General features: G+C 44.7%; 1 protein-coding gene across 1 annotated transcript in view; it reads right to left on the reverse strand.

Moving 5' to 3' along the window:
• Nucleotides 1–18,028, reverse strand: part of ADGRL3 (adhesion G protein-coupled receptor L3) — a 673,348-nt gene that overhangs the window by 131,825 nt on the left and 523,495 nt on the right. Inside the window, exons 15-16 of the mRNA XM_055002453.1 lie at nt 8,282–8,491; nt 6,298–6,518 (exon numbers count right to left, since the gene is read on the reverse strand). Of these exons, the coding sequence (XP_054858428.1) occupies nt 6,298–6,518; nt 8,282–8,491 (431 nt within the window). The remainder of the gene's footprint in view (nt 1–6,297; nt 6,519–8,281; nt 8,492–18,028) is intronic.

Here is an 18,028-nt window from a genome sequence, read left to right on the forward strand (position 1 = left end):
TTAAACAAATCCTAAAATGTAACCATACTGAATTAGCCCACTCATTAACACACATATTAGCACAATGGAGTGAAAATGTTTTACACCACTCGGAAGAATAAACATAATAAAAATTATTGTTTTTCCAGTAGCGTAAGTCCCACCTGCAGTCACAAGTGGTGCATCCCAAGCACAGTCTGATTGCCTCTATGAGAATCAGGCCTTTATTTAAACACCGAAGACCCTTTTAAGGATAGTTTTTTTCTTTGTATCTTGTCTCATTGCATTTGCATGGCTGGTGCTCCCAATTTGATTGCTATTTTTATGCAACTTGCAAGCCTTCTGTTATTCAGCCAGTGTAACAACAACGTTGAAAAAGACATTGATTTTAATGGGGGGAAATAACTGCCCCTAAGAAAAAGATGACGACATGCTGATGATGGGTCCAGTTGGCAAAAGAGAAATGTAAGTAATCGTTTATTGTTGTAGCCACAGGCCGTAACATTCCAGCATATGCACTTATAACAACATGCCCCATCGAAGACGTTAAGACATAATTACATATCTACATGGCAAGATAAAATTTAAAACTAGGATGATAAAAAAATAAAAGTGGCAAAAGGAAGCAGAAAAGAAAATCATAAAATTAGTCTAGCAAAAATTCTTGCAGATTTAGTAAAAACTAATTTCTTCCTTATATTTGTTGAGAGAAAAATAAAAATAGCCTCTTTAAGAGTAACAAGAGAGAAAACAATCAGTCAATTAATTTTTAAAAATATTTTCCTCATCTGAGCCAGAAAACTTTTCAAGAAATCGATTCAGCAGTTTATTCCAGATGGACCCATAGAAGGAACAACGTAAGACATAGTGTGCAATGTCCTCCACCTGGTTAAGACCACATGTTTTTGAAATCTGCCCTCTAAATACTCAGTTGGCATAGTTTGGAAGTGAGGACTAGTAAAAGCCTTTCTTAATGATACATTAGAAAGGCCAGCTAAGTAGCAAGAGAAGAATTTATTTTTTTTAATTGGAAGATACCACAAGGAGAATTTAGATTGTCAAACCACACCAATATCACAAACGGTATCTTTTTCAAAGAGCCAGTTACGTATTTTGCTTGAGTCTCAAAGCTCTAAAGCCTCTAAGGCAGGCAAAGAATATAAATGCAGAATAGGGAACAGCAAATTAAACCACTGACTCCCTCCCTTGTAGTACCAGAAACAATATTTTACCAAATGGTCTTTGGAAATACTGACAAGTTTCTTTAAATATTTTAATAGTTTCAGGTGGACTCTTTCCATGATAGAGGACAGACCGACTTCGAACCTCATATGAGCAGCAGGAATAATCTGAGAGAGTCCCAAAATTTTCCTTAAAAAGTTATTCTGAATATATTGTCGAAGGCTTTTACCACGGGCTGTATAGCCGTGGTCTTGGCATTGTAGTTCCTGACGTTTCGCCAGCAGCTGTGGCTGGCATCTTCAGAGGTGTAGCACCAAAAGACAGAGATCTCTCAGCGTCACTGTGAGATCTCTGTGACACCGAGAGATCTCTGTCTTTTGGAGCTACACCTCTGAAGATGCCAGCCACAGCTGCTGGCGAAACGTCAGGAACTACAATGCCAAGACCACGGCAATACAGCCCGGAAAATCCACAACAACCATTATTCTGAATAATTTCAAGCTGGTCGAGTATTTTCTCATTCCACCCCCATATTTCAACCCCATATAAGAGCTGCAAAATCACTTTGCCCTGAAATACTTTAAGGGCTGGGGCTATTAGCTGGCCCCCTTTGAGTAGAAGATTTTAAAAATGGCTCCCGATGTACAGCAGACAGTAGATAAATTGGCAGCAAGATGTGCTTGCTAGGACAGAGACCCATGAAATACGATGCCTTTGGTATTTAAAAAAGAGACATTGTTCTATATTGTGAGCATCGATAGTCCATATATGCCTTGCATCTATTATTACCGAAGACTACGATTTTAGTTTTACTATAATTTCTTCTTAGTTCTTCTCTATCATCATAATAAGCCAACCTAACTAGCATCCTTCTGAGCCTAATTTTAGTAAAAGAAAAAGTAGCCATATTATCTGCATACAGCAGCAGTGAGATTTTCCACCCAACCAATGAGGGGGAAAAGAAATTCTGGGATTCCATGGCCTGGACAAAGTCATTAATATAGAAATTAAACAAAAAAGAGGCCAACAGACAATCCTGTTTCACACCCTTCCTTAATGGAATAGGGTCTGTAAGAGAGTCATGTGAGCCCACTCTAATCTTGATCATAAGATGGAATGTAGTTCCCTCAAAATACTAAAAAGTAGGGCTGTGCGATTCAGGTTTCTGATTCGGGAATCAGACCCGATTCGCAAAGATTAGGGATTTCCGAAATGGCCCCAGCATGCTGGGTCCGTTTTGGAAACCCCGAATCAAAGATTCCCAAAGCTATTTGTATAGCTTTGGGAAGCTTCGAGTGAAGGAGTTTAAATGCCCGTTTCCCTGCTGCTGCACAGGGACATGGAAAGGGGCGTTTAAACCGCTGAATCAGCTGCCCCTTGGAGGTTTCCCCGAGGAGCGGCTGAATGCAGGCTGCGGGGCTTAAAATGTCCCTTTCCGTACTGCTGCTGTCGTGGCCCAGTCTGGACTCAGTGAGGGTGAGGTCTCCTCCGGAGGAGAGGAGCTTCGTGTAGCCAGCCAGGACTCCTCAGGAGGAGAGGAGTTCTGTGTAGAACTCCCCTAGCCCTGACTCAGCAGAAGCCGGTGATCAGGAGCAACAGCTGCTGGCTGATCAGAGCTTACAGCCAGCAGCTGAGGCAGCAGCACCCTCTGGTCCCAATACCACAGAGGAAGCTCAGACAGGGATATCCAAGGCTACAGGTGCAGTTCAGCCAAGGGCCTCCACCCCCGCCCCCGCCGCCCCGGTTCACCCACAACCAAAGAATGCTGCAGACAATGCCAGAGATTGGAACTGCAGGAGAGACGGCGCAGTGCTTGTCTCCTGAGCCAACGCCAGCTGCTGGAGAGCGATGATGAGTAGCATCAGGATGGAGCCCCAGCAGCTGGCTGAAAAACATGCCTAGCTATAAAAGCCAGTCTGGAGGAACTGCCAGGCGTGGAAGCAATGTGTTGATTACCTGCAACCACTTCCTGGAACCTTGTGTCTTGTTCTTGCCTGCATCTTGACTTGATACTCTTGTGCTCTGACCTACAGACTGGACTTGGCTTGGATTTTGGATTCTAGACTGATCAGAGCTTACAGGTGGAGTTTACCTTGTGTTCTGACTACAGACTGGACCTGGCTTTTGAATCTTGAACACTCCTTTGGCTTCGTGTTAGTGCTTGGACTATCAGCTTGGGCAGGCCCAGCCCATGACAGCTGCACAGGGGAATGGAAAGGGGCATTTAAACCCCCAAATCAGCTGCTTCTTGGGGGTTTCCCCGAGGAGCAGCTGAATGCAGGCTGGCGGGCTTAAAATGCCCCTTTCCGTGCCATGGCAGGGAATCAGGCATTTAAACTCCTTGACCCAAAGCTTCCCGAAGCTATACAAATAGCTTAGGGAATCTTTGATTCGGGGTTTCCGAAACAAACCTGGCATGCTGGGCATTTAAAACCCAAAATCAGCTGCTCGTTGGGGGCACCACTGCACCTGAGTGGGCACTACTGCACTTACTGCACCTGGTGCGAGAGGGGCGAGGGAATCTCCCTGCCCCTCTCGCACCGGGTGCAGCAGCACAGCACCGCCCACTTTCCCGAGGCAAGAGGGAGGTGAGAATCCGCTGCCCCTCTTGCACCAAGTGCAGCAGCCCGACGGCGCCCGCTCTCCTGAGGCAAGAGGGGTGGGGAGGTTCTCTTGCCCCTCTCACACCGGGTGCAGCAGCCCAGTGGCACCGCTCTCCCGATGCAAGAGGGACGGGGAGATTCTTTCACCCCTCTCTCATTGAGTGAAGAGAACGGCGGGGTGGTAGGCTTAAGCCTGCACCCCGCTGCCGGGCGCTCTGTTCGCCCGCTGCTGACGGGGCCAGGGAGTTCCCTGGCCCCATCAGCAGTGGATGGTGGCATTGCTGACCCAATGCCAGGAAGACGGAGAGACTCCCCTGTATTCCTGCCATCGGGTGAAGAGGAGGCAGCGGGGGGTGGGGTCTAGTTTAAACTGGCTGTCCCTGCTCACTGACCTGATGCTGGGGAGACAGGGAATGCACGTTAAGAGGAAGCTGCAGGGACACGGAAGCTTCGATGTGCTCCGAATCTTTTCGGAGCATTTCGAAGCGGGCCAAGAAGCAATTTCTAAAGAGACTTGCCACTTCGAAAATTGCTTATTTCTGACTCTTTTTCGTAATTTACTAAGTGAGAAAACCGAATCTTTTTTTGCTGCACACTTCTACTAAAAAGTCTTCAATCAATATTTGTTTTATCAAGACTTGATCATTCTTTAGAGTCAAAAGCTGAGATAAGGTCAACAAAAGACATCTTCTATGCTTTTTGGTATCTTTCTGAATCAGAGCCGTCAATGTCATACAGTAATCAACTCTACTACGGCCCTTACAAAAACCTACTTGTTCAGGATTAAAAAGGTTTGATGATTAAACTTAATCTTCCAGTTTGAATAAAAGATGGCATTTATATAATTTAGAAGAAATTTCTGTGGAGGCAAAAAGAGAACTGAGGGAATAGCTCCCCTCCTCCTAGTCATGTGACATTTTTGGCAGGAAAGTGCCAAAGGGAGGACGGGTGCTCCTAGAAAGCTCTGGAAAGTTTCTCCGTGGCCGGCCTCTGTGCACACTGTCCCCATGTGGGACTGCACAGAAGCCACAAAGATGAACCTCTCATGCCACAGATGGAAGGAAGCAACCCAAGCCCTTGCGGGACATTAATGCCCTCTTCCGCTGCTTAGGTTCCTTGGCTAGGGGAATGGTCCTACAGACAAGGCAGCCTCTGAGGGCCCTTTCAGCCTGGCAGTAGTGGAGCTGACAACTTAAAAATTCTCTTATAGTGTCTCTTTCCTTCTATGTAAGGTTTTAGTGAAGGGGCCTCTTTGCTAGAGTTGGACCTGGTTGCAGAGATATCGCGTTCTCCAAGCACAAGCAGTTCTCTGATGCTGTCAGCATGCAATTCACCTCCTCCCCACTCTGGCATGTTGGCAGCCATATGGAATGTGGCTGAAGCCATCTAGCCGATGTGCCCGTCATCATCTCCAGCGACAAATGATAAAACGCCTCCTCCCACGTCTGCATCGTTTTGTGATCTTCTGCTGTATAATGTAAGCTCAGGGGAATCCATGTAGCTCTTTCAGATAAAGTCATGGACACGAGTAATGCTATGTTCTCTCCTTGGAACAATGCTGGGCCATTTTATGAAACTTTGTTTTTAAAGATAACTTAATATTTATTTTATTTAGTTCTTTCAAATCTGCACCTTCTCCTTCTCCTAACCTGAAACAGATATATGGCCTGATTATTCTTTTAAGTGGCAAACGCTTCCCCTCTCGCCACAAAGGCCTTTCTCTCTCACTTCTCCCCCCCTCCCCAGAAAGGCCACCTAATATGAGACTGTGAGATATTACTTTAGTGTACCGGCACTGAATTGGAATTTGTATAAGAGTCTCCCTACATGAGACATCTGACATGTGAAGAAGTCATGTTGGGAGATGCAATGTTAGCTGGGAAGGGTAGTTTAAAAAGACAGAGGCAGTGGCAGGCCAAAGGCTTTGCTATACTCTGGAGCTGTGTGAAGGGGCTGTGAAATGCCAGAAGGGAAATTTCAGCCCATTATAAGCTCTCCAGGTCCAAGCCTGGCTCTGGAAGGCAGCTCCAGCCCATTTCCATCCCTTGCTGCCCTCCGGTTGCAATCCCACACAGTTTTAGACAGGAGAGGTTAAATTGATAAAGCCTTGGGGAGGCAAAGAAGAAATTAACAAATACTCTGAGGAGAGATCTCTGCTAGCTCTGTCTCTTTAACCTATGATTCCCGGCTAACATTGTATCTCCCCACACTTGATGAATACATGCCAAGGCGTCCTGTATAGAGACACTCTGACCCTGGTGCTAAATTGACATCTGGGGCTTTTATAGTTCATCTGGAAAGGACTGTATTGGTCTGATTAGACTAATGTTCCCTTGACCAGGACTTCTAAGAGCCACCATACCTCCCCCTTCACCAGAGGAAATCCCTTCGGATCCCCCCTTGCACCACACAGATCCTCAAAGAAATCACACAACTTGCTCCACTCCATAAGCAAGACTCCCAAAACGTGTCTGAATGCAGCCTCTTGTTTGGATCCCCCAAAAGCACAACTTGGATGCAAAACGAAACTCACACTTTATCTGTGCCATAACTTCTGTAATCTACCGCTGCTGAAACGGCCACGATTAGAGCAGGCATCCCATAGCCAACCAAGTAGAAGTATTTCCTTCGCGAATGTTCGCTCTCGAAGACCTCCACTAACATGATGTAGAGCTGGACTCCTTCCAAAAACATCCAAGTGAAAGCAGCAAGGAAGAAGAAGTGCAAAAGGGCAGCAAACACAGCACAAGCAATCTAGGAGAACAACACAAAAATGTATAAGCAACAATTAATTATTTCTACCTTGAATGTGACACCAAACCAGTGTGTATTGGTTCCCCCTCCCCGAATAAAAAAGGGAAAAGAATATACTGTGTCAGGGATTGTTTGGAAAGTGACTGAAAACTAAACAGCCCATTTCTTAGGTCTCATCTAAGTCTCTGGGTGGCCTCCTTGGACTATCCTGCAGATCTGAAGGAATGTATTACAGAGCTGGAAAAGGTACAGAAAAAGGAGCTGGACTTCCTCTGAGAAAAAGCCAAAGTGTTTAATTTGTGGGGTGGTGGTGGTGGTGAAGTAGGGAAACAATGGAGATTTATAAAGTAAATTATGATGTGGAGAAAGTGGATTGAGAGAATCTTTTTAAAAGGGAACTAGACGGATCCTATCCACAATGGAGGAGAAGACTATCAGCAGCTATTAGTAGTTAAATGGGGCCTTCACGATCAGATCGCATTTTTTCCGGCATGTTCCGCAACGGCCTGCAACATCCCAGCTTCAGGTAAGCCGTGCGGAATCGGCCAGTGTCTTTTGTACATATGGGACTGTGCAGGTGCAGGCCAGCCCTGGAGGTTCAGTGTGGCAAGATTTTCTAGAGTATTCCTAATCATGCAGAGGGCGTCTTTCTCACCCAAACTGACATACTACTGGGGGGGGCACTTCTCCCTCAGTCACCCCTTCACCATCATGGAGAAGACAGGCTGATGCAAAAGCGCACAGCAGGGAAGCAGGGAGGGATATGGACTTGCACAGAAGACACTCAACCCAAGCCTGACCCTGTCAGACCTGCGTCCCTTACAAGGCGATCTACAACCAGGGAAATTTTTACTTGTATGCTTTAGTTTCTTTTTGGCTTTTTTCGGAGGCAGTTCCAAAGATGCAGGTGGAACTGAAGCTGATCTTGGCTCTGAAGTGGGGACCAGATCCGATGGGGGAATGGGTGGTGCTGAAGAGAAGGAAGTGGGTCTATGTCATCTTCTCCATTTCCCCACGTTTTGGAGGCTGTCTGGGAACCCCAATCCTTCTCGTAAAGGGCTGCCTTAAGTCTAGCCAGCCATTCGTTGCAAGCCTTGGGGGTGAACTGCTTGCAGACCCTGCAGGTCACGACATTGTGCCCCTCCTCCAGACAAATAAGGCACGAATTGTGCTCATCTGAGGTAGCCATTTCCGTGCCACCTTCGCTGCATTTTTCAAGAGTGCCATTGAAGGAAATGATTTCCTTACTTGTCTTCAAAGAGGCAAAGACGCACCCAGGAAAACCAAGCCTGAGGTGGTTTTTCTGGAGCAGAAAGCCACGCACATCTAATCTCCACGGCAGCAAAGGGAGGAGCATGCATCTCCTTGGTCTCATGTCAGTTCGGGCAGGAAAGACTGGCTTGCACCAAGGGGAGCACGCTGTGCGCTTAGGAAAGCTCTAGAACATCTTGTCAGACTGATCCTCCACAGTTGGCCTGTGCCTGTGCAGTGGAACTGCACAGAGGGCATGAAGATGAACAGTATCTTGCCTTTGAGGGCTGCAGCTAGATGCTTCTTGGAAGCCAACAAGCATGGCTTGAAGGCCTTAACATTCCTTCTTCACAACTGGTATACAGAATGCTGCCTCTGAAGCTGGAGTAACTAAGCCTAGCTATCATGGCTAATAGCTCCCAATAGACTTATCTCCCAGCTAACTGGGAGATATTTTGTTCCTGGACCAGTACAAAGAGCAAGGGTCCAGTATTTCTAGACAGGACAGTTACCGGCTGGTCCGTCCTGTTGATGCCAATGAGGAAAAGAAGTTCTGCCACAAACAGGCTAATGCACAAGTTTTTATGGATTGTATTTCGGTCGCTCTGGAGCCCACGGAAGAAGCAGAAGGTAAAGATGCAGATCAGGAGGCAGACGAGGGACAAGAGGATGCCGACCCAGGTGATAACATCCAGGAGCAGGTCGTGGACTGCATCCCCATGCTGCAGATACAATAGAAAGTCAGGCAATCAGTCACCATCTCTAGGCTGGCTTGTCTGAGACACTTGGAAAGAGTTTGCTTTCCACATCTCCCACACAATGAAAGAAGCAGTGTATTAATGTGTCTACAAAAAGTGTGCACACTTACATCTGATTCACAAATCAGCAGAAAGACAGTACATCAGCAGTGCCTGATTTCTGAGCTCATTTGCCAGAAGAGAACAACACACATTGCATGTATTTTCTACAATAACCTGGCATTAACAATCTTGTAAAGCACATCATGAGAATAGTTACTACTAGGGATATGTGCTTTGGGATTCCAATTCTGGATAAACACTCGAATTGGGCCAGATTTGTAAAGATTCGGGATTCCCAAATAGGCCTCAGAATTGCTGAGCTGATTCGGGGAATCCTGAAGCAAAGCTTTCTGAAGCAATTTGTATCACTTCAGGAAGCTTTGGGCAAAGTGGCAGCAGCCACTCCCACGGCTCTTTTCTAGTTGTTTGCATTGCAAACAGCAAGACAAGTGCTGCTTGCTTTCAAGCTTCCCACCCTGCCGCTTTTTTCCCCGATGGGGGGGAGAACGGTTCCCATTGGGGGGAAAAGCGGCAGGGCAGGAAGTTTGAAAGACACCCTTTTCATGCTGCTTGCAAGCGGCACAAAAATGGGTGCATTCAAATGCCACACCGCTTGCTTCTGCCATCAGAGGAATCTTTACGGAGGATTTTAAAGCTTTTAAACACCCGAATCTCAAAGCGGCTTGCCAATTTGGGTTACCCCGAATTATTTTCCCACTTCGGGTAAACCTGAAGCGGGACACCTGAGTCTTTTTTGGGTGCATACCCCTAGTTACTACACTTCGTAAGCCTCTGTGCAGGCAAAGACTGTAAAAATCACAGCAGTGTCACTTTAGCAAAAATATCATCCTGATCAACACCACCAAAATCATCAAGTCCCAAAGAAAGAGCAATTTGCCTGGCCGGGAAGGCGCCATCAAAATTATCACATTGTGTTTTGAAAACTCCTTTAAAGTAACTTGCTGGAAGACATAGTTCAAATATTGACAAATACATTTGAGTTAAATACTAATAATATTTTTTAAAACTGATATTGTAGAGCAGGACACTGGAGAGGCAGCATAAAAATGTCCTAAATGAATAAATAGAAACAAAATAAAATGGCAACTTTTGTTTATCCATGTGAACTAGAGTGGTGGAGAATGCCCTCAAATCATAGCTGACTTATGGGAAGTCCTAAGTGGGGTTTTCATGGCAAGAACTAACAGAAGTGGTTTGCTATTGCCTGCCTGCAGCCCTGGTCTTTCTTGGAGGTCTCCCATCCAATTGCTAACCAAGGCCAACCCTGCTTAGCTTCTGAGATCTGATGAGATCAGGCTCACCTGGGCTATTCAGGTTAGGGGTGAATTATAGTAGGGCATTTTTTTTGTTTCTATCTCTTCCAAGCTTTTTTCTTGTTCTTTTAGACTGACTCCTAACCAAAGAATGGGGTGCATTAAGTTGCAAGATTTAGGTCCAATTTTTATGCATGATTTTATAGATGTTAAAGTCTACACATGACTTTAGATGTTAAAATTTGCCAGCACATTTTTTACATGGGGAGATTTTGGTTTGTTTTTGTTTAGAATAGACCCCATACAACCATCTTGGCAATGCAGAACCTACAGGTAGTATTTGTCAAATTCATTTTTCTTGATTTTAAGTAATGTATTCGCACAGAAAATCAATCTGCATATGAGTTCTAGATGATTCAGTTTGCTAAGAAATTGTTTTAAAAACACCAGATGCTTTTTTAAAATTTCATTTAAAGTCATGCTGTGCTCCAGGTTTTATAGTCTTATGCCTGCTTTATTGGCTATGGATCTGATAAGTACATTTTTGTCCACAAAAGCTTATATCGCAATCAATTTGTTAGCTGTTAAGGCAACACAAGCTAACTTAGCAACCCCTGTAGAACCACTTCTGCACTGGGGGCATAATTCCTCATTATCCCAGAAGTCAAGCTGAAAGGCACGGAATCAACTTGTGTGGGCTGTTTCACACCTCTCATGTTTGGTCAATGTGGTGCTGGTATTTTTGGTCTGCACCGTATCAAAATGTGTCAGGATCCATGAATGCTGGTACTTTCATCACTGATGCCATCATTGATATCACAGCGCCGCCCTTCCCCCTCCCTTTTTTTGCGCATGTGCTGAATTGATACATTGCTGGCACACTGGATCAACCTATTTCCTGGATTTCTCCCTCTCTGCCCCTCCCGTTATTGATCCTGGTTGGCCGCTTGAGCTGTGCTCCTCTTTTTCTCTTTAAAGCCAGAATTTCTCAAAGCCCCCCTGCCCTTGTCCACAGACAAGTCTTTGTGCCATTCTTTTTTTAAAATGTTGATGCATCGATGGTTCTAAACACAAAATGTTATAGATGAGCAGAAGTTGCTCTCAAAATATGCATCCTTCAGGGTTGTGGGTGGTGGTGGTGGTGGTGGACAAGACAGGCTCTTTTTAAACATTCTTCTGAGCAGCTTGCAAAGTGCCTCAAACAGCTTCTTCAGACTTCTATTATTTCTCCTTGTAGTGACTTTGGTGGGGATAATGGGAGGGGGAGGGACCAACAAAACCAAAATGCTTGTTCAAAAGCTTTATATAAAAAGCACAAATTATGGCTGGGGGGAGGACAATAAGCAATAAAAAAGAAATGGGGAATCTGTCTCCTCCTGAGCACTTTCAAACCATTGGTGCATCGACCCAATCCCAGATTTAAAAAAAATAAAAATGAGTGGGAGAGGAAAGAGGGGAGGGGGGAGGGAAGGAAAGGAGGGAAGAGAGGGTGGCTGGATAGATGACAGTGGCCAATCACAACAAAGTGGGCTGGCAGAGGGGGGCAGAAGAGGGTGGAACACTAAAAGACGGAATAAAGAGTATGCATGGGGAAACAGCCGACTGGGAAACAGACTTTTTTTAAAAGTCAGGGTATAAGTGCTGCCAGGGAAGCCAGAGTGACTACTCATGGCAGCAAATAGGGTGCAGATGGTCACCAAAAAATGTTGCTGTATGGGAACTGAACCAGTGAAACTGCCCCTTGCAGAAGGGTTTAAGAACTGATAAATGGTTAGATATTCTTGAGCACATGTGTCGCTGGCAATTCAGTGAAGTTACAGCTTGACACAACAGGTTTAAAATACTACAACGGCAGATAATGACGAACTGCTTGTTTTAGTGTTGCTGAAACAAACAAGTATGCTTTCAAACAATGCCGACAGCTTTACTTACAGGAAGATACCATCAAACCCCAATGGCTCCCCGTCTCTGCATATGCGGTCCCTCAGTTCCTCAGGATCTTCTACAGTACACCTTATTTTGTCCCATGTATGCAGAGGTTAGAGCTAAATTTCTTGCTAACTTGTTAGTGGGGTGTAACTTTACCTCTGATATTGACAAATTAGTTTTTTTGTTATCTGATACTGATTCATTTGTCACTAGCAGAGTATCCCTGTTTGCCTTAGCTGCAAAAAAGATTAGGGCCAAGATTGTTGCCTCAGAAACCTAACTTTTCTCATAAATATCTGGTATTTATTAAGGTTCCATTTTAATTGTATTTTATTTTTATTATTTTAATAACTGTATTTTATGCTTGTAAGATAGATTTCTATTTTTACTGTTTTTAACTTTGTATTGTGACGGCCTTTGGCCATATACAATTAAACCTCCTACCGACCTGGTAGTGATGTGAATTTTTCTACTCAGAAACGAATGTGTGAGTTGGACCTGAAGGAGCTCAATCTGTTCAGCTCATCAACAAGGCACCAGTTCCCTCCAGCATTTCACAGACAAAAATAGGTAGATCTGGGCTTGGTTTTCAAGCTTGTTCCTTTAAAAGCAACCAATGCCTACTTGAGAGAGGATACATAGCTCTACTTCACAGACCTTTCTTGAAGCTATGCTGTTTAATTACCTGCTTGTCTAGGATTAATTTATTTCACTGTGCCAGTAATGAAGATTGCAAACTTGTAAAAAAGATACTCAAACAGTAACAGCAAGAGTTAAAATAATATACAATTTACTTACAAGTAAAAATGAAAGTGGTCTTAAGAGGCAGTCTGCTACAGATTATGGGCTGACGTTTTAGCACCATATTTGCTAAATGTGAAATATACAAAATGAAGCCAGACTAATCACAAATACACTGTTGGAGTGCAGGAGTCAGGGGCAGCGGGGCACATCATGGCCGTTTTCACAGTTCTCGTGCGAAATCATGCCAGGAAGACGCTGTCGTTCCGGGAGCTTGGCGCAATGTTCCATGGCCGGTAAGCAGTGTGAAAATGGCTTATGTCACAGGGGATTCCTTTAACTCCCCATACCCCATCCCTGCCCTTCATCACACAGATCTTTCCTGTTTCATCTGATAATACACCTTTTTAGTTCAATGTTGTTTATTAGGGATGGAAATGAACACACACACCCCACAACTTTTTCATAGATTTTGCAGTTCCCAATTACCTGATCTGGCTTCCAGAAGAGCACTGATAAATTCCCTGAACTATCAGCCATACTTTGATTTCCAAAATGTGCTCAGTTACAGGAAAGTGTGCACGGCCAGTTCTTCGGCCAAGAAAGGGGCTCAGCTGCCAGGAGCAGATGCACAGAAGATGGCTGCCATCCCATCCGAGGCCTCGAACTGCTGCCACTGGCTGTATCCAAGCCACAACTGCTGCAGGGGCTTGTCCTGGACCTGGCGGGCAGTAGTCTGGGCCCAGGAGGGGGTAAGTGTACCTTGAGACATAATACCTTGAAGCAGTCCTGCAAATGGGGCACTTGGGTGCAATTTGCACTTCCCCGTATCCTTTTTTCTTACATTTTATTAACATGCCCCAGTGCCTACAGGTACCGATTAAAGTACAAAGAAAAAAGAAAACAAAAAGGAAGGAAGGCAAGAGGAAGTGTCCTGATGCAACCATGCCATTGTTTTTGCTCTGTGGTTTAATCAAAGCAAAGGCTACACTGATGTATAGTGCATATCGATACTATATAAGGGGGGGGGGCACACAAGCAGCAAACTACCAAAACATCAATTCCCAAATTAATTTTGAGAAATAGGAAGGCAGTGGCAGTGGAAGGAAGGGCAGAATTAATTCAAGTGGGATAACAGAACAGAATGGATAAAATCCACCTCTCCCTTCCTTTGAGCAGGCTGTAGAATTTAAATAACTTACAGTAAAAATGTTTCGCCTCTTCAACACAAACATTCTTTCAGTTTCATTCAAACAATGTACACAATTATAAAAAGTGTTAAGAGGTGCAGCTAAAAGCAGCTCCACTCCAGGGAACCCAAGTGCGTATTTCTGCCTCTTGGCAAACAGAAAAAATAAAACAGAAACTATCAACCCTGAGATGAACAAAAGGATGGTTATTTCATTCTGGCAGGCTTATGAATATAACAAAATACCTTTTCAGTTGTAAGACATTTTATATAACATGGTCCAAGGCTAGCTAAGGGAATGGAACTGCATTTCTTTCAACAACTAATGCTCTCATTTTTATTGGTAAACTGGAAAAATCTTAATTAGAACCTCCAAATGGGTGGAGTAACAGTCAAGGTTAATATAAAAACTTGTCAACACATTAATAGCACACATGATAAAACTGCTCCCGGGCTGCAGCACTTCAGACTGCATTTGGTCAGTTCTCTCGACTGAATTTCCCATATAATAACCCCTCCAGGGAGAAAGGTCTAGTATATTTTTCTCTCTGACATGCTTATTTTCTATGGCCAGTTTTTCGGGGTGTGTGAGACAGTATTTAAATATGTGATTCTGCCAACCCGCAGTCTGAAATGACACCGCCCAAGAACAATTTTGCCAAGTAACCTGCTAATTATGTACATCCATTATAAATCAAATTGCTTTGCTGACAGGATTCTGCAGACATCTGCAACAGAGGTTCCTGGAAGGAAAGAGATTCTATAGCTTCCCCGAGCAACACACAGCACAATTTTTAGCTGAGTTACACCCAGGGATTTTTTTCAGCTGGAACGTGGTGGAATGGAGTTCTGGAACCTCTTGAAAATGGTCACATGGCTGGTGGCCCCGCCCCCTGATCTCCAGACAGAGGGGAGTTGAGATTGACCTTCACGCCACTGAGCGGTGCGGAGGGCAATCTCAACTCCCCTCTGTCTGGAGATCAGGGGGCGGGGCCACCAGCCATATGACCATTTTCTCTGAGGGCAACCCACTGAGTTCCAACACCTCTTTTCCCAGAAAAAAGCCCTGGTTACACCCTTTTAACTTCAATAGGTTTAGAAGGGTGTGACTCCATTTTGGATTGCCCTGTTGATCTACTGCCCAACTGTTCTGACAGGAAGAGGTTTTCTGCTGTTCCACTGATCTACTTTGACTGTGAGGTTACCAAGGATTGTGCCACTGCTGTTTGCATAACAGAGGCTTTGTCGTTTATTTAATACTTTTTGTCTCTTGGAATTTAGGGGGGGTGGGGACTTGAATCTAGAAACCATTTCATGTATCTGTTATGGATAACAGCTGTGGATGCTCCTAGGGTCCACAAAAGAAATCTCCACATTGGCCAGTTTAAGCAGCACAAAGGAATCAGCTGTATGTCTGAACCTACAAGGAAAGGCTGAAGGGGATTGATAGGTTTGGCCAGGAGTAGAGAGGGGCACGAACTGAAATACAAACCAACATTCATCACAATCCGGGCTGTTTTTTGGTTCCCGAAACAGCGGTTCGTCAGAGGGCATTTTTGACGACCCAAGATAAACTGCTATATTTTTTAGCCCGGTTCATTTGGTTCGTCACTGCAGACAGCCTGGTGCCGATCAATCAGTTTCCTTGGCAATGGGGGGTGGCTTTCTGCAGACCTTCTGCTGCCCCAGAAGTGATGCATTCATGGATCAAATGAACTGGTTCGCGAACCGGGCAATTTCATGCCAGTTTGTGGTTTGTGAAACATGCCAAACCATGAACTGCAATGAACTGCCATTTTTCTGGTTCATGCCCATCTCTAGCCAGGAGAAAGGTCTGAGGGGAGACAGGATACTGCAATTCAACACACAAGGACAATCACATTGCTGAGCGTTTTCTTCTTCGGCTCTTCTGCCCTCATGCTTCCCTGTCCCACTGAGACCCATGTCATTTTGTACCCCATGATCTTCTGGTCTTCCCTTTGACAAAGCCATCTTTTGTGATAAGGCCCAGGTCTCTCGAAAAATGCATGTATTTCCCCAGGTGGTTTGGAGAGGAAGGAGCTTGACTGCCCGGAGAATTCCAGGGTTTCAGAGCTGATTTGTGCAACTGTCTGAAGACCCTTCAAACCCTGGTAATAAATAATGATACACATTTGCAGGAGAACAATCTGCGCTCTCGGAATTTCCTTCATGATGTGATGTAGTCTTCTTAGAAAATCGAATCAAGTGTCCAAGTAGAGCCATCCACTCATCCCTGACCATTGTTCACAAGTCTCTGCCATGCCTGCTGTCCAAGTTAACTTGCTGATCTGTAACTGGACATATCTCCCCTTCCCCATTTCTTCGGCTGGATATTCCTTGTTAGTAAGCCCTTACAACAGCCGGTTTGAATTATTCAAGGAAAGCCCCAATTCCAACCCTTATTACTCATGGAGCCTAAAGTTCTACCAATCACAGTGCGACTAAATTTTACCAATGAGCAGCCAGATCCTGAATTTTGGCCCAATGCCAGCACATATCTGAATCCTGCACCAGTTTTGGCCAATGGCTCTGCTTCCCTGATTTGTGTCCCAGTAAATCCGGGGGCATAAAAAGGGCTCACCAAACCCCTGAATTCTGTAATTGATTTTGCTCTTGCTCTGTTACTTCTAATACTCAAAACAGTGGACCTCTCTGCCACGACAGATAGAGTATGATTTTTCTCTCTCTCCTGTTCTGCTTTTCTTCTTGAAATTATTCCTCCATGTCTTTCTACGTGCCCATTTCTTCACTTCTCCCTTTTCTGTGCTCGACGGCCAATCAGCTTTCCTCCATAGCATCCCCAGCTGGCTAGGAACTCTTTTTCTTTCTATCCTGAAAATGCTTCTCTGCTCCTTTTGGAGAACACCGACTGCTCTCTCTTCTCTCTCTCCAGGTTGACTTCTTTGGATTGACTATACAGAAGACTCAAAGAGTCTCTCTACACAAGACTCCTGACACGTATTCTTTACATATTGGGAGACACAATGTTAGCTGGGAAGCGTAGTTTTAAATGACAGAGTCTGTGAAGATTGCTCTGGAGGGGACGGATTCTCTCACAGCCCTCCGCTGCCTCTGGCATGCCAGACTGGCTCCCCTTTAGAGCCTTTGTCCTGCCGAGGATTGGTTAATTCAAAGTTTTAAGCAGCAAGGTAATGAATTAAGCATCTACCCTCCTCTTCTCCTCTTCTTGCCTGGGAGACTTCCCGTGAGCTCTCTTTAAAAGTGCTGACTAGGATCAGGGGACACTTAAGAGCTTTTGAGGGGACTGCACTTCTTCCCTCCCCGTTTTGAGTGAGAACCAAGGGATGCAACGGAACTTTGTGGTCAATCACTTGCTGCTGCACTCCACATACTACAGTGCTTGTGGAGAAGGTCCATAAGAGCGCCACCTGGTGTTCAAGGCCTTTAATTATTCCGCGCAGAGAATAATCAGAATAAAGAGCTGAGCATGCGCAAAGCCACAGTGCTTCATGGGATACTTTCCTCGTTGCGGGAGGACTGTGGAGAAACACGTGCAAAAAAGGACACGGGAACAAAGACAGTGTGATCACAGTCTTTGTGGTGGACAGGTGAGGAAAAAGCTTTAACACGTGTAAACCTTTTCACGTGCTAAACACGTGCTTTTCGTCACTTGTAGTTCTGCTCTTATTGTATCAGGCTCAGACTCAAATGATCCCTTCCCCAGAATCTATGTTCTAGCTCGTTACGTACTTAGCCTGACATGGACACAAATTTGGGTAACAATCTGGGCTTAAGTTACAGGGTAGATTTTGATTGAACATTAGGAGAATTCCTATTGTTAAGAGATCTTTGACAGGGGAACCAATAGCCTGGGGGAGGGGCTTGAGGAAAGGCTGGACAGTTATTTATTTATTTTATTTACGTCATTTATAGTCCGCCTTTCTCACTGAGACTCAAGGCGGATTACACAGTATGAGGTTAATACAATCAGTATCAAGTTATCTGTCAGGGATGCTCCAGCTTTGCTTTTACTGCGTTGTGCAATAGATGAGTGACAGTATCCCTTCCCACTATAGGATTCGATACCTTACAGCAGCAAGAATCTCTGGCTTTTGTTCCTTCCTTCAAAAGTCTATTGATCAATCACTCTCTTTTTCTTTATTTTCCATGTGTGGTATAACTACCAGACCTCTCCATCAGAATTCTCACCAATTTGTGTCCTTTGTAAAACACAAGACAAAAGGTCTTCTATATATGGGCAAGAGCCTACTTTATTGGATAAAGCCTGTGAACGGGAAGGAAGCTGACTTTTTATGACTTGAGAGACATACTGAGAGATAAAGA

This window comes from Eublepharis macularius, chromosome 18 (assembly GCF_028583425.1).
Source record: "Eublepharis macularius isolate TG4126 chromosome 18, MPM_Emac_v1.0, whole genome shotgun sequence".
NCBI classification, from domain to species: domain Eukaryota; kingdom Metazoa; phylum Chordata; class Lepidosauria; order Squamata; family Eublepharidae; genus Eublepharis; species Eublepharis macularius.